Source organism: Clarias gariepinus, chromosome 12, assembly GCF_024256425.1.
Source record: "Clarias gariepinus isolate MV-2021 ecotype Netherlands chromosome 12, CGAR_prim_01v2, whole genome shotgun sequence".
Lineage (NCBI taxonomy): Eukaryota > Metazoa > Chordata > Actinopteri > Siluriformes > Clariidae > Clarias > Clarias gariepinus.
In genome coordinates this window covers 23246850-23264731 of record NC_071111.1, presented here as the reverse complement: position 1 = coordinate 23264731, position 17882 = coordinate 23246850, and the positions used below count along the sequence as shown (strand labels likewise).

At 38.1% G+C, this 17882-nt stretch overlaps 1 protein-coding gene across 1 annotated transcript; it reads right to left on the bottom strand.

The window, feature by feature from the left end:
• Window positions 1-36: 36 nt before the first annotated feature.
• rsph9 (radial spoke head component 9) lies at window positions 37-12681 on the bottom strand. The gene is made up of 5 exons (XM_053508097.1): window positions 12380-12681; window positions 7529-7697; window positions 7047-7176; window positions 6662-6808; window positions 37-304 (listed from the first exon to the last, which is right to left on the bottom strand). Exons 1-5 carry the CDS (start codon window positions 12604-12606, stop codon window positions 144-146), a joined length of 834 nt encoding a protein of 277 aa, XP_053364072.1. The 5' UTR covers window positions 12607-12681; the 3' UTR covers window positions 37-143.
• Window positions 12682-17882: the final 5201 nt, after the last annotated feature.

Sequence of the window (17882 nt, the reverse complement as noted above, 5' to 3'; positions counted from 1 at the left end):
TCTGACAATCCGGTTTTAACACTTTTCCACAGAATATAGTATATTTCTATATAGATTTTCAGTAAATTTACAAAAAAAATAAAAAATCATTACATGAATAAAGTGTTGGTTTATAAGAATTAATCAGGATGTCACTTTAATCTCTACATCATGAAAGGCAGATCCAGGTTTTTGATGCCATCCCCCATGTAGATGTACCCGTGTTGTGATGTTACGGGCACGTGGAAGAAGGTCAGGCCGAGCCATAGCAGACTCCGGATCACACAAACTCTGCCTCCGTGCTCAAACTGCAAACTCCATGATCCTGAAAACAGAACACAGGATCAGTGCTCGCTTTTGAATCTGTGCCTGGTTTCCATACAATAAAATTGGCCGGTAATTAAACAAACTTCACAATCAAGTGAAAAAACAAGACCCATGACCGTTCCTGGCAAACACAAACTGAAACTAGTGCATTATCAGGAAAAGCACTCTTTAATGACGAGCTATCCCGTAATGTACTGATAATCTTTACAACGGATGTTTTAACGCACTAACGCAGTGATGCATATACAGGAGAGAAAGTCTGACGTGATTGAAGATTTAGAAATGAAGGATGTTGCCAAGATTAAAACTGTTAGTCAGGTACATGTGGACGGGATGTGTTTACATATTCAGAGTCCAATCTCTAACAAAGAACCTGAAAAGCCGAGTGAGAAGGCACATGATTCAAACATATGCTCAAGTATTTGACCTGAATTTACCAACAAATCCACTGTGTGGAATTATTTTATTACATGGAATTTCTTCACATGTTGTGTAACTGTGTTTCATATCATGGATCCATGTGGGTGGGTGGATAGAAGGATAGTAAGAAAGAAGAAAACAAAATGAGGAGAGATAGAAAGTAGGAAGAAAATTAAGCAAAGAAGGAATAAGAGGAAGGATGTAAAGAAAGAGAAAGGAGTAAAGGAAAAAAGAACAAGGAATGAAAAGGGAGGGAAGGAGAGTTGAAAGAAAGAAATGAAGGAAAGATGGAAGGAGAGAAAGAAGGAAAGGAAGAAATAAAAGGAGGGAAAAGAGTTAAAAAGGAGGAAAGGATGAAAGAAGAGAAACGAAGAAAGGGGAGATAAGAACGAACATGCGAAAGAAAAAAGTAATGCAGTCAGCAAGGGTTTCTTGACAGCTCATCAGATTTTGAGTATAGTGAAGGTCTCTAATAAAATAAATTTAAAAGATATATATATATATATATATATATATATATATACACACACACACACACACACACACACACACACACAGTGGGGCAAAAAGTATTTATTCAGCCACCAATTGTGCATGTTCTCCCACGTAAAAAGTTGAGAGAGGCCAGTAATTTTTATCATAGGTATACCTTAACTAATAAGAAAAAAAAGAAAGAAAATAATGAATTAATTGGTAAATTCCTCGGTAAAATAAGTATTTGGTCACCTACAAACAAGCAAGATTTCTGGCTCTCACAGACCTGTAACTTCTTCTTTAAGAGGTTCCTCCGTCCTCCGCTCTTTACCTGTATTAATGGCATCTGTTTGAACTCGTTATCAGTATAAAAGACACCTGTACACAACCTCAAACAGTCACACTCCAAACTCCACTCTGGCCAAGACCAAAGAGCTGTCAAAGGACACCAGAAACAAAATTGTAGACCTGCACCAGGCTGGGAAGACTGAATCTGCAATAGGTAAACAGCTTGGTGTGAAGAAATCAACTGTGGGAGAAATTATTAAAAAATTAAAGACATACAAGACCACTGATAATCTCCCTTAATCTGGGGCTTCATTCAAGATCTTACCCCGTGGGGTCAAAATGATCACAAGAACTGTGAGCAAAAATCCCAGAACCACACGGGGGGACCTAGTGAATGACCTGCAGAGAGCTGGGAGCAAAGTAACAAAGGCTACCATCAGTAACACACTGCGCCGCCAGAGACTCAAATCCTGCAGTGAAGTTTGCTATAGAGCATTTGGATGATCCAGAAGAGGATTGAAAGAATGTCATATGAAACCAAAATAGAGCTTTTTGGTAAAAACTTAACTTGTAATGTTTGCAGGAGAGATTAATGCTGAGTTGCCTGCAAAAAACACCATACCTACTGTGAAGCATGGGGGTGGAAACATCATGCTTTGTGGCTGTTTTTCTGCAAAGGGACCAGGACGACTGATCCATTTAAAGAAAAGAGCGAATGGGGCCAGTATCGTGAGATTTCGAGTGAAAACCTCCTTCCATCAGCAAGGGCATTGAAGATAAAACGTGGCTGGGTCTTTTAGCATGACAATAATCCCAAACACACCTCCCGGGCAACGAAGGAGTCACTAATAAAACACTAGGAACACTATTCAGCCCATTATCTAATCAGCCAATCAAGTGACAGCAGTGCATTGCATAGACTCGAGCAGATACGGGCTGAGAAAAAAAAGGGTCTAAGTTTCTGCTGAGACACACACAGGATAAGGTCAGAATTTAGTACCAACAGAATAAACCCATGCACAATATTAAAAGCAAAAATCAACTCGAACTGGTTTTATTTACATTACAATAACTATTCTTTTTTGTCGAGTGTTCTTCAATGGCCTTCCCAGTCCCAGATCCGAATCCAGTATAACATCACTGACGATGTGATTGATATGAATTGAGGATTCACAGCACGAAAGTACATCTAAATAAAACTTTACAGCATCTGCATGATGCAAGCTTGTCCCAAAGGAACATTTCGAACATCTTGTGGAATCCATGCCATAAAGAATGTAAGGCAAGCGGTCCCCAGTCTCAGTACAGTGTTCGGTGCTCAATGAGCGTATATATTTCCCATGTACCTAGGGTCAACTCAATGTTAAAATCCCTTAACGAAAAACTTAATTCTGCTGGATCATGCTACTTCTGGACTGTGTAAGGACACGGGAAAGCATCCAGATGAACCCATTCAACTTCAGAACATGTTTTTGTCTGTATCAGAGATGTGAGAAATGTTTGGGTTTCTTAAGACTTGCATGCAAAAAAAAAAAAAAAAAGAAACAACCTTTGAGAGAAAGAGTATTTTAAGTGTTCGAGCAAATGAAATACCAGACCAAGGCCAAGTGTCAGGGCCACTTCTTCAAATGTTAACACGGAGTGCAATGATCCAATGTGCAGTATATTTCAATTGACTGAAGTCCAAAAAACTTTCTTTTGGGGAATTCCTTAAATATTTAATAAAAACATTTATTATTTACGTTTGAAGTAATACTATATCATTATGGAAGACGTGCATATGGTGGGGGTGGTGACTTGAAGAGAGAATAATTACAGAGTAAAAAATTTACCTAGGCATCACTGCAAAGCTCATAATCCCACATTCATTGAGTGATAGCTCTCTAAGTACCCTAGGAGTTGGATTTACATTTAGATTAATAATATAGACGTTTTCCACCATGGATGGGAGCCATGTTTCTGTCAACTCCAAGGAACATCTAAGCAGACTCTTCAGGGATTTCCCTGACATCCTATACCGTTAAGATTCCATCTGGCTGAGAAATATGAGCAAAATATAGCATGAAATGAGAAGAAGCTCACCAAATGCGAGCTATAAGATGAAAGTCATTAAGACTGGATCCTGTTTCCCTGTTTGTCCTAAGCCACAACATGAGGTCTCATCGGCAACAAAACCACCCAGTCTGATGATGAGGTTTAATATGGGTTCCTTGCCAGACACAGTAAAAGCTAAATAATAGGAATAACGTTTTTTTCTTGGTCGTCTCTTTGTTCGTGGTCCTTACAAGGGAAGTACCGAAATGCATGGGAAAGAGCAACTGAATTATCTTTCACCCAGAAGACCGATCTCTTATGGGAAACGAGAATGAACATAGAAGAATAAAGTACAAAGGAATCACAGTTCAGAATACTATGCATCCATTGTGTCCCGGGTCAGCCGGTTACCGGTTTCCATCACTCAATAGATGGGAGAGGTCCGGCTACACAGACCAAAAAATCTGCACTAATCATAGACATATTTATGCCATTATCACATTTCTCTTTCTCATTAGTGTCATTCGACTTTCAGCATCATCTCCTCAATGGACTTCAGATTGCACGCAGTATCATCATTCACACAATTCTTAAAAAAAAAAAGTTATGTTCACTGGATACCAAGTTGTTTAAGTTGTACTCCATTCTCCGATATTGTATTACTCTAATATTTAATTTAGAACCTAAAAAAAAAAAAGAAATTCGGCCTCGATGGATCAGACTTCTTGCTCCATCACATCACACAGATGCTCATTTGAAGGCCAGGCCAACATCTTGCGCTCTTCGTGTGTGGCAAACCATTTCCAAGACATTGGCCGCTCTCTTTCTTCTTTTTCTTCCCAAAAAAGTTGTTCGTAAATATTTGTGTAAGAAAAACCGTACTAAAACTTTAGCCGGATTTCCAAAAGTTTCACAAATGCTCTTTATTATTCTACTCTCATGCATAATATACTGTATGTTGAGCACTGACAATGTACTAAAAGCTATTTTTTACTAATATCTATGGCAATAAATATTTAGTAATACGCTCCCTGGCCAAAAAAAAGAAGGGAAGCACATGATGCGATGCAACCATCATGTATAGTGTCCACTGTACAAGTCTCTGGAGACCGTGTTATGATCTGGGGTTGCTTCAATTGCTCAGGTCTAGACTCAGCAACGTTATGGGGGAATAAAATAAAGTCAGCTGACGACCTGAATGTACTGAATGACCAAAATATCCCATTTATGGAATTTTTTTCCCTTAATGGCACGGGGATATTCCAGGACTCAAATTGAGGAAATCATCATGAGGAATCATTTTCACTCATGAACTGAATGCCACATTGTGTGCTGTAATTCAAGCCCAAGGTGACTGAATGAAATCTTGTGTGGCTTTTTTTTTCCCCCAGGCAGGGTACTGTATATCATTAGTAATAAACAATCACTAAACATTTAAGACATTTCAAAAAGATTGGCTTGTTTTCCATTTATACAGACCCACTGATGGTTTTAATTTGTTGTAATTTTTGATTTGATTACTTTTTTCATACCCTATAATTAATGCCAATTATATCAAAGGACAGATTGTATACAAAATGTGCTCAATGGAACTCAAGTATAAGGATGTGATTTTGATAAAGAGTCCGCTTTGCACTACACATGTGCAAAGTGCTATAATTCATCAAGTTCACATTATTAAAAGTTAATCAACTCAACCTTTACATTAGTTGGGTGGCACATGTGCTGCACTGTGAGAAAAGGCTTAGGCGGCCTAAAATATTTTATACAGCTCTGGTCTTAAATTTTAATTTTATGACTTCTGCAATAAATATATATAGATTCCAAAGACAAATAAAATCAAATAAAAAAAGAAAATTACAGGAAATGTGTGTTTGACAGTAAAGGAAGCAACATATAAAAATAAATAAATAATATAAAAAAAAAACAGGAACAGGTGTGACAGTCAGGGTCACTGATGTGACATTTTCTCTGACTCTTACCCTTTATTTCACTCTCCATCCCATTAGATTGTGTTTATAGCGGTAAACCAGATGCTAAACAGATGATTAGTGCTGTATATAAGTTATATAAACACAAGTAGTTCGGCCACATTAGATGTACTTTAAGGTAAATGGGAAAATGATATACAAGAACAAATTTTAGACAAACTCTGGCAAAAGATTATACATAGAACTTACTCATCATCAGTTTGCCTCGATGTCGTCATAGTGTGTGCGGGCCCTCTTGTTTTTTAAAGGATTTTTTTACAGCATCTGGGGTATTTTGGGGTTCTTAACATGCTCATGAAAACTGGCACACAATTTGGAATCTGCTGCAATTAGCCGGGGCCTGGGCGTGGCACGGAGCCCTCACATGAGATTGTGCAGCATAACTCATACAAACTTGCACAAAAACATATGAAACCTGGTACACATTTAGATCTTTAAGCTGAACAACTTTTGCATTGCATATCATGGGCTCTACTCAACAGTTATTTTCAGTCATTTAAAAAACGCACCCAAATGGAATTTAAAACACTCTTTCTAGGGAATTTATACGATCTCCAACAAACCGGGCCTATTTGATCTAAAGACATTAAGAATGCAATCTTGCAAAGAGATTTGTGATATCTCAAACGGGTCAGCCATGATGATACCTTAAACCATGGAGCTGGGTGCTTGGTCCCGCGAATCGTTGCTTTCAACTATATTTTCTTATTTCTTTTTCTGCTGACTGGCTGTTGTTTTTCTTTGGAGTGGGGAGAGAATGGGTGGAAAGCATTCCTTTACAATATAAAAAAATCAGGAACGATCATGGAGTTAGAAAGTGACCCAAAACTTTTGAACGGTAGTAAATACAGTATAATCAGGAACACAAGCTCGAGAAAAAAGAAATCTTGGGGATATTTACCAAAATTAAATTCCTTGTGTTAAACTCATAAAAACAATTTTTTTCTTATATATTGTTCAGCACTATGCAGAAGTTTTGCACCAGCCCTAATTTCTTCATATTTTGCTTCTAAAGAGCCAGAATTTCCTGTATTTTAATATACTCTTGAGGAATCGTTTCCCAGGCATCCTGAAGGACTTATTTTTTTCTTCATCTGTGAGTGATCAGAATGCTATGGCTCATTAGTGTGTGCATGTTGCATTTTCACCTTTGGGAATGTCTTCACTTAGAGGATCCAGGAAGTCGATGGTAGGGTTTAGATCAGCCATTTCCAGAATGGATTTCTTCTTCAGGTACTTGGGCTCTGAGAAGTGTAAATAATTGTTCAACTTTGCCGCCTCTGTCGGGTTCAGGCCTAGGGATAGGATACAGAAAAGAATAGGAATGATTCCTTGTGCTTCCTGTATTATTCCTCCAGCTTTTCAAAACGAAATTGAACTTAATAAGTAATAAAACCCTAAAAGAGTGGTACTGCTCTGAGTCACAGCCCGGACTAATAATCATGCACAGCTGCATCTTATCATCAAAAGTAAACACAGACACACAGACACACACATGCATACACAAGACAGAATGTCATGCAGTAACCATACCCTCAAAGCTGCGGTTAGTCTGTACAGTGCCGTGAGGGCTTTTGATGTATGCACCACGCGGTACAACAGACACCTCATTATCGATGTGGAACACAGTCACAGCTAGCCTGTTCTCTTCACTCACTTTCACCTAGGAGGAAAAATCGCCAAAGCAAATCAACGACTGTAAATGGTATTTAAAAGCGCCTTGTAGATCGTACTTCAGTCCTAAGCCTAAGCATTACAATGTAAACACCTCGTTTATCACAAGATTATGTTTACTCGCGCCCATAGTTCTTTACGGATTCGAGATTTACAAGATTACACGCTTTGCTTGGAATTGTGTTTTGTCCTTTTAACTGTTTTAACTGGCAATTTAAGGGACTTGCGTAAATATGGAACACTGATAATAAAAAGTCAAAAGGTCATCTGAGCCATTTAAACGTCCTCTATTTGACCTTGTTATTATTGGGTGAGTATGCTGTAGTAACTATCTGACTCACCGTGACTTCTCCCTCGGCAGCATCATCCCCGTCTCCCCGGCGCCGTGTCTCGGTGTGCTCGTACTGGTGTGATGGATCGCCTATAAACCGTCCCTTAGCCGCTACAGCCACGTCTGCTGCCAGGGCATCGGTGGCAGGAGGGAGCAAGTGCCAGTCCATGCAGTTAAAACTAGATGAGAATCAAAGTTAATTTTAATGAAATATGTTCTACAGCTAAATATTTATGCCAGTTCTATATATTATGTGATTTCTGAATATGCAGTACAGTAGAGCCTTTTTTAGACCTTTAACTCATTTTGGCAAATTATTGTACAGAGACACACATGGCTGCTCTTAGTTTTGAAGCTTTGAAGTGTCAGTAGCATTGGCTTTGCTGCTTTTGGGAGCCATGAAGCAGTTCAATATTAATGAGGAGTAAGAGGGGCGTTCGAGTCAAACTGGGACTTTTGTAGTAATTGCGCAGAATAACAGATTAAAGAGTTTAAATTCCTCTGTATAATCCCCTGCTACACTAATGCACTTACCCCAGTGTTTCACTAGTGCTTGGATACCATCAAGGTAGAAAGTTCCCTCAGGATGGAGGAAATCCATATCCATATATGATCTGACTGCCAGCTTCATGTCTAAAACCCTGGCCTCCCAGGAACTCCTTAAATACAGTAGATCAAAGCTGTAAAAATGGCCTGCAGCGAGGTCAGGACTGTACGAAGGATGTGGAAATAACTCCAAGCTGAGTTCTCATAATGTGAAAGTGGTGTTGGTGAATTATTGTGACAGATGCGTCAGTTATCTGTCCATGGATTTTCAAGGATCAGGCCTTCCACTCTCCGAACGTTCACGGGAACGACTGCCAAGGATGCCAAGCCACCTCGACCGGGATCGTCATTCACAGACATATGGCCTTCTTTAAAACGTTTCCACCACTGAAATGTTTTACTGTGACTAAGAGTCTCGTCACCGTACTGTGCTTAAAGTCCCAGAGAAATTTCAACACCAGTCCCGGTTTGACCTGAACACCCCTCGTAATACTTATAAAGGTAAATTAAATTAAACAGACAGATGATGCTATACAACCCGGGGGACGCGCAGTTGCTTTGAAACATGAGATGCGCATGTTGAGTGTGGGAAGGTTTTGTATCTGGTACTGCTTCAGCTTTTATGTCTGCTGCACCCTGTTCTCCAATCGGGAGTTCTGTGGTTTGTTATAACCTTATGGGACCACAGATGTTTATGCAGTTGGTTAATCAGTCCTTCAAAAAGCTGCTGTTGTCAGAACTGGTATGGGAAAGAGGCTGATAAACTAGAACAAGTTGTTTTCAATATTTCTTATAATTTTTTAACACCTTATTCCAAATCGCTTCTGTGATTCACTGGAAAAAGAGAATTAAAGCATAAGCTTGCTGTTCCTTTTGTAGTCAATCTGAAGTCAATCAACACTATCACTGACACTGTTATTGGAAATCGAACAGTTACGTGGCAACAAGCACAACTGCAGGTTGATTTGTCCATTAAGACAAAACTGCAGCAGGTGGAGTTATAGCGCTTTGCAAAATCATCCAAGCTTCACACTCATAAATATTATATATATATATATTTCACCTTATTTTGCCATTTGTGCGTGTAAACATCCTTATGATTTAAAGAAACTATGGAGAAAATATTTTGGTAACAGCTTATAGTATAATACTTCTTGCATCATGTTCGTGTCTCATTTTGCAGTAAAGATGGGAGGTGGATCAATTCAATGATGCATCGTGATTCTTTTGTGTATTTATGTTTTACTTCTGTATCTGGTGCCTCCGAAAACTTTTCACCGCTTTTATTTTGTTCCTACTGTATTACAACTTCAAATATCAGTATGGGATTTTTTTAAAATCCTTTTCAAATGCAGAAATTACATCAAATATTTTTTTTATTTAAACATTGCTTATTTTTTAAGCCGAAAATAAGATTTTATTTGTTAGATATAAGGCACATCCTCACTTCAGGAGCATCAGACATCACAGGGCACCCCTGGAGCAGAGAGGTTTAAGGGTTTAGCTCAAGAATCCAAGAGTTTCAGCTTAGTGAAGCTTGGGCTTAAGCCGCTGATTTTCTGATCAGAAACACAGAATGTTAACCATTGAGCCACCACTAACTAGATGGCCAATTAGCCTAATTTGCATGTCTTTGGATTGTGGAAGGAAACCAGTGTACCTGGAAGAAACCCATCAAGCATGGGGAGAACATGCAACTTCATGCACACAGATCTAAAATGGGAATTAAAACCCTTGACCCTGAAGGTGTGTGGCCACAATGGTAATCACTTTACCACCATGCTGCCTAAAGGGCAATTAATGTTCATCAATTACGAAGTCCTTCTTTTTCTTTCTTTCTTTTTAATACATTTATATTGTAGCGTTTTTACCGCTAAGCAGAACTTGGAGAGACGAGTGAGCTTATTTGCTGCCCAATGCAATGGCTGGGAGTACTTTATTTAAGCACACAGCATGTAAGGCATGAGCAGCACCTTCACTCAGGAGCCTACAGTACATCCACTTCAGCGTCAGCCTGAACTGGAGCACATTTCACACATCACACCCCCCTCACACACAACAGGGCCGAAGCCACTAACCAAAACACCTTTCCCCAACATGGTGAACACACCGACATTCCCGCAAAGCATGCTGGTCGTCAGCCGCCGCCCCGCCCACGCCACACTATAGAAAGAGAAAAAAAACTCAAACTAATTTATAAAAGCAAAAAGGAAAACATTCATAAGAAGGTAAATACTTTCTGGAGGCACTGTATAGAGCTATGGACTGTACATACCTGTCACAAAAAAAGACCTGTGATATACAGTACTAAATGGCCAAAAGTTTGTGGACACCTCACCCTCACACCCATACTGTATGCGTTTGTTGATCATCTCAGAATCATCATTACCGTGCACTTATAATAGCCTTTATTCCAGAGAAACACTGGAATAGACACCAAAACATTGGAATAGACACCAAAACACTGGAATAGACACTATGTCCTCCTAGAGCTCACTTTGTGCATAGAGCAGGTGTCTCCAAATCCAGTCCTGAAGGGGCCAGTGACACAGACACAGTTTAGTGATTCTCCTTCTCAAACACAGCTGATTTAACTTATTTGTTAATTACCAGATTTAGTGAATGTGTTCAGGTGGTGGTGAATTACAAACTGTGCTGGTCACTGGCCCTCCAGGACTGGATTTGGAGACCCCTGGCATAGAGAAACTGCGATGCTCTACATGAATCGTCATCTTATTGTCTATATCCCTTCAACCTGTATACAAGGTATCCCAGATGACTTATGGAACGAGCGGTGCCAATCCGTTGCAGGGCACACGCACACACTTATTCACACACTATGGGCAATTTGGAAACGACAATTAGACTAATCTTAATGTCTTTGGACTGTGGGGGGAAACCAGAGTACCCAGAGAAAACCCACAAAGCACGGGGAGAACATGCAAACTCCATGCACAGACCAGAGGCGGGAATTAAACCCTCGACTGTGGAGGTGCAGGGCAACAGTGATAACCACTAAGCCACCATGCCACCTAAAGACAACTTTATGTTCACAAACTAGGCAGTTCTTTATCATTTTCTTATTTTTCTTTTACCTTTTTTATAAAAGCAGAAAAAATCCCAATAAAATATATAACCAGGGGCTAGGGGTAGCTCAGTGGTTAAGGCATTGGACTACGGTTCGGAAGATCCCAGGTTCAAACCCCACAACCACCAAGTTGCACCTGTTGGGCCCTTGAGCAAGGCCCTTAGCCCTCAACTGCTCAGATGTATAATGAGATAAAAATGTAAGTCGCTCTGGATAAGAGTGTCTGCCAAATGCCTAAATGTAAATATAATACAGCAATAAGAGAAAAATTTACTAATTTCATTCACATTGACTTGGCTGCAGTCGCTCAATAGTTCAGGACTGGAATTTCCTACAAGTCTACCTGAGCCTCCAATAACCAACTGGACTCCATATTAACATCAATTAACATCAACTGTTATACTGAACTGGCTGCCACCTAACACACAGTAAGAATGCAGAACAATTCCTTCTCTCTGTTTTACCCAGATGAGGATGGGTTCCCTGTTGAGTCCGGTTCCTCTCAAGGTTCCTTCCTATTGCCATCTCAGGGAGTTTTTCCATGCCACTGTCGCCCTCGGCTTCCTCATTGAGGACTTTCTGATCATTTAAATTAGTACACATTTTACATTTCATACAAACTTAAATTATTCTTTTGATTGTGTAAAGCTGCTTTGCGACAATGACAATTGGTAAAAGCGCTATACAAATAAAATTTAATTGAACTGAATTGAACTAGGAGGTTAATACTTTCTGGCGACACTAATAGAGCAATGTACAGTACATACCTGTCTAAACACTGTGTATATACCATTCCTAGAATACCTGTGATTAAATATACCACTCCTAGAGTAGTAGCCTCCATTTATCTGTAAATACTTTCCACTAGATTTTCACATGTGGCTGCTGTGCACCCCAAGCTTTGTAAACCAGATCTTCACTTATAAAGGGACAGCGATGCTCCACATGCATCTTCACAGATATATTATTTACATGAAGATGACACCGCCTTAGGAGGTCTGGAGTTTAAACGACCATCTACAGATGACCTGAGAACTAGTCGGTGTAAGTGGACAAGGTGTTTTAGTCAAGAGATCAGCAGTTTCTGAACTAGCCCAAACCAGCCTATGTGGCATTATCCACATGAGTAAGTTCATTTAATAAGTCTGTATCTGCATGGTTCTCTGCACTGTGATTGGCTGCATGAATGTGCCTGGGTACAGGTGTTCCTGTAAGTGTGTTTCTTACCTGTATAAACACTTCCTGTCCCTCATTTCATCTTCTCCAACCCCCTGAGCGATGAAATAATCGTTTTTAATCCCCAGGATCTTTCCCCAGAACAGGACCCGGTTGAATTTGTAATTTCTCTTCAGGATGAGCAGGGAGGTGTGCAAGGCTGCTCTGTGCTCGGTGTTCAGGGTCAGTCCGTTCCCACACACCACATCCAAGTAATACAGCAAACTGCTCGAGTCCATCTCTCTGTCTCTCTCTCTCTCTCACACACACACCTGATGATATATTATGATTAAAGTATAATAAACCGCATACAACGCTAGTTTGGAGCGTGTGTGAGCGAGCGTGCTCGGTGTTGCTACTGTAAACAAACTACATGGAAACGAGTTGCCATAGCAACGCGGGACGGAAACAACACGCCTGCCGAAATAGCAGAATCTTTTACGACAGGCGCGTTGTTTCCGTGTCGTGTTGCTATGGCAACTGGTATCCAGGATGTTTCTTTGCCGTTTAAATGGTTTGTTTACACCGTTTATCAATCGTTGATTTCATAAATTGATTTGTAGAAATTTCTCGAATAAATATGTTGTATTCTATGTTTCTCTCTACCTGTTTTGCTATTCATATGAAGTTTTTATTTTTTTAAACCCAAACATACAGTATCTAATATGTAATATTATACAGTACATATATGTATTTTTTTATTTTTTATATAATGAAAAAAATGAAGAAGTATGATGAACACATGTATTTACACAATAATATATATTTTTTGGCATAATTTCCACCAGTGTGTGTTTGTGTGTGTGTGTGTACATTCTGTTATATATTGTTACTTGTATAAAAAAATAAATTATATATAATATATATATATATATATTTTTTTATACAAGTAACAATATATCATAACATATAACGGTAGTATATATATATATATATATATATATATATATACACACACACACACACACTACCGTTCAAAAGTTTGGGGTCACTTGTAAATTTCTTTGTTTAGTGATTTATTTTCTACATTCTACAACAATACTGGAATTTCAAAACTATTAAATAACACATATGGAAGTAGAAAAACAACAGTTAGTTGTTATTTTAAGACACAGAGGTCAGCCCTTCTGTAATAGTTCTTGCAAGAACAGTGTTGTCAAAAGCATTCGCAAAATCCGTCAAGCACCATAATGAAACTGGCTTTCATGAAGGCCATCCCAGGAGGGCGAGACCAAAACCTACCTCTGCTGCAGACGAGAAGTTCATTTAGAGTTATCAGCCTGAAAAATGACCAATTAACTGCACCTCAGATTAGAGGCGTTATGAAGTCTTTACAGAGCATAAGTAGCAGAAACATCTCACCATTAACTGTTCAAAGGAGATGAATGCCTTTTTTGGACGCCTTCAGCATTCCTTTACAGTGTAGAAAGAAATAAAAATTAGGAACAATCATGGACCCCAAACTTTTGAACAGTAGTGTATATATACATATATATTTATATATATATTTTTTTTACACAAAGTACTCTTCCAGCATGTCAATGCCCTTGAGCTCCATGAAGACATGGTGTGTTAAGATTGGTGCCAAACAACTCAAGTGTCCTGGACATAGTGCTAAAACCCCAATTGCACCCCAGACCTCCTTTTTCAGCATCAGGAATGGAAATGATCACAAAGCCCCCACAGCAACACTTTCAAAAATATACAGGAAAGCCCTTCCAAAAGAGTGGAGGTTATTATCAGAGGCGATTCTTTAGTCGGTTAGGGCCCTGGGCAAAAATTTGCATGGGGCCCCTCCAAACAGCATTCATCACCATTATCTCATAAATAATAAATAGGTTTGTCACGGGCCCCCTACTGGGCTGGGGCCCCAAGCGGTTGCCGGCCTTGCCTGTTGACAAGCAGCGCCTCTGGTTATTGTAGTAGCAAAGTGTGACAAAATCTGGAATGTGAGGCCATATAGTATACTGTATGGATTATAAATCTATTTACAGCATTGAAATACAATACATATAAAATAAAAAATCTGTCCTAAACCCCATCAGGAATTTTGTTGATAAATGTTGTCCTGACTCTTTGCTGAATGCAAGACTAAAATATTTAATAACTCTTGTTCTGAGCTGTAAGTCAAACTGCAGTCATTCCAGTAAACATTCAGTGAGTGAAACGTCTGATCCTTAAAAATCAACAGATAACATGTCACCAATTTCTATCTGTGAGAGCTGTACACGCAATCATTCACCAACACCACTTGTACATCACAGGAACTCAGCTAGGAGTTATTACCTTGCTCCAAGTCTTTTCTATATATTTGGGACATTAAAGGAGTTCCTGGGAGGCCAGCGTTTCAGACTTGAAGCGGGAAGACCAATCATGGCTCTGGGGAGTCCTGAGGAAGCTTTCCTCCTTAATGGTATGGTGTCTAAGACCTAGTGAAACTCTGGGATATGTGCATGAGTGTAGCAGAGGATTATATGGAGAAATAAAGGGAGTTTTTATTTTCATAATTGTGTTCTGTTATTTTGCACAAAAAAATTAAATCCTACTTTTCTTTTAGTTTTTTTTTAATGTTCGAATTCTAGAATTTTTTTTAACTTAATTTAGTATGTAAATTTTATTTTACATGCTATTCCTCATGTTATTTATGTGGAATTTTTTTTTTCGGGCTTGCATTTTATTTTAAACCAAATTTCACAAGAATGCAGTGTAATGGTGTAGATACTGTAGCTTTTAATGCTGGCTCGTGTTCACGTCTAATGTAAATTCAGGATATAATTTTTAGAAAGCAGTTACTCTTTGTTTTTCATTGACGAGATCAAACAATTGATTTCTTCAATGAAAACCAATAAGCAGGAAATTATACCACTGAGGACTTAAATCTTATTGTTGTATGATTCGTCACATCACAGATGAAAGTCTTTGTATTACATTTGATCTGATTAAAGCCATGTAATTGCTTTTTCTCTCTGGCACAAAAATGTTCTCTTTAAATGAGCACAGACACTTAAAGTCTTAATGTTATCATGAGGCTGCAACAGTAATCCAGTTACAGGAAACAAAATTCAAACATTGATAGAAATCCTTGAGTTAAAATTCTTGTTCTTATCGCGTAACATGACATGTACTTGGCACTGCTGAAAATTTGGACCAAAATCCCGAAACGTGAACTCTTTTAAGACCAGCTTTCAGTGTCTTTAAAGTTAAACAGATAAATGTTGCATCATGAGTCTTTCACAGGAGTAAATGCCATGGATGAAAGGATGTTTCACAGTCTAGCACTGAATTTAACCAATTTGTTGCAATGTATTATCATATCACATAGTCTGACACACAATAAATCCATGTGCAATTCCTTTGAAACTAATAAAGGGAATTTTGACCAAACTTTAGTAAGAAGCAAAGGTGTGCACTAGTTATTTCGTTTAAAAAAAAGAATAATTTTTTTTCTTTTTCAATGAAAAAAAGGGGAGGGTCAAACCTGTTATTTACAACTCCTCCTAAACCATTTATTAGAATTTGACCAAACTTGCACAGTACCTTAAAGCATAGACGTGCTCAGTCTATTGAAAAGCGCAGAATGCATGCCAGTTATAGAGCCAGAGAGAATAACAGCAAAATAAATACATTAAAAACTATACAGCATCTCAATACCAGGATCCCCAATTCAAATATAACAGGGACATTGATACAGTCATGAATGATGTCGTTAAGGAAAATAACTATAATGACACCTGTGACTTTGGTAAGTAATATTTATTACTTAAAAAATGTTTTGTAGCTTTACTTTTTGCATTTTTCATTTTTTTTAGTGGACAGGTGGCACATGTCTGCCTTGGAGGACTCAAATCTGTTTATTTTTATAATTAAGATAAGAATGGACCTCATCACAAAGCTTTAATGCAATGAAAAATCTTCATCATTGAAACTGTGAAAAAGTCTTATGTACTCTTATAAAAAGACTTTGTAATACATGTTCATATAATTTTATTATTAAGTCAGTATATTAAAACATTTGTGATACAATAGGTGAAAAAAAGAATTTTCAGGTAAGATCATATGACACTATTTTTCATAATACTTAATGCTTCTTATCTCCCGATCCATGCTTCGTTTTTTTGTGAACATGCATAAACAATTATACAGTATTTAATCAGATAAAAAAAACACATTTGCTAAATAAAATACAATTTCATGCCCTTTTATGTAGTGTCTGTAACTTTTTAAAATTTAAATCTTTCAATGATTTTAACTGTCAATCAGGTGAAACTTGGCCAATTTAGATTTCACATAAACAGTCAAACCTGTGGATTGTTCGAAAATGCAAAAATGTTAAGATACTGCAACATGGATTTAGCATGGTTAGCTTTTACTAAAAACCTAAATGCATTTATTTAAGCATTTTAAATGATTATTGTTTGAAGCGAGATAGTACATTGAAAAATAGCACAAAAACGACTGATGTTAGGTCACCTCTATGTTGCATAAACTTAAGAAGTAGCTTCTTCTCACACACATCTTCTGTATTATACGTATAACACAATAAAGATCATAACCAGCACTGTTTTTTTGGCTGAGTATTTTCTTAAGGGATGTTGCCACATTTGCCACAATGTTGAGACATTTTTTGAATCTTGCTCTACAGCAGTTATTTATGTGTGCTTAAGAAAAATGACAAATATGATTTCACTTTATTATCTTTCTTTTGTTCCATAATTGTCGACACAGTACCAGTCAGTACGTTCTGATTTATAATGTTGTACAGTGTATTATACTGTTTTTAGTTAAGTGATTTATTGACAACAAAAACATACAGTACTTAGCATCATGATGAAACTGGCTCTCATGGAGACCTTCCCAGGAAAGCAAGACCAAAACTTACCAATGGAGCCAGACTTGTTAAAGATCCATGATATTTTTTTCTGAATTTTGGTTGATTGAGCTTCTAGAAGATCTTGCGCTGATATCTGGAACCTCTTCGAATATTTATTAAGATGGTCAGCTTGGTGTATGTCAAATTTTGACCCACTGGAATAGTGATACAGTTAATTAGAAGTTAAATAAATCAGTTCAGTCTTAGTTCAATGTTTTAAATTGGATTATTTTATATTGACTTCTGATGTGAACAAAAAAGTTGCCCAAGGAAATGTATCTATGACAACATGAAATGTGTGGTATGTGAAGTGAAAAAAACAACAACAACTGGGATTGAATATCTTTAGTCTAGGTATATTTTCCCCATACAAATATGAGTTCACAGTGTAAAGGGGAAAATAAGCACTGTTATTCGAGTAGGATAAGAAGATTAGTAAAACAAACCCCTAATCTTGCAAAACACTGGGATCCCATAGGATAGGATCATATATGTAATTCCCCAAGGTTGGGGGAGCTGTTGGGTTGTAACTCCAATGGTGGCTTAACGGTTACCACTGTCACTTGCACCTCCGGGGTCCGGGTTCGATTCCCGCCTTAGGATCTGTTTGCATGGTCTTCCCATGCTAAGTGGGTTTCCTCCGGG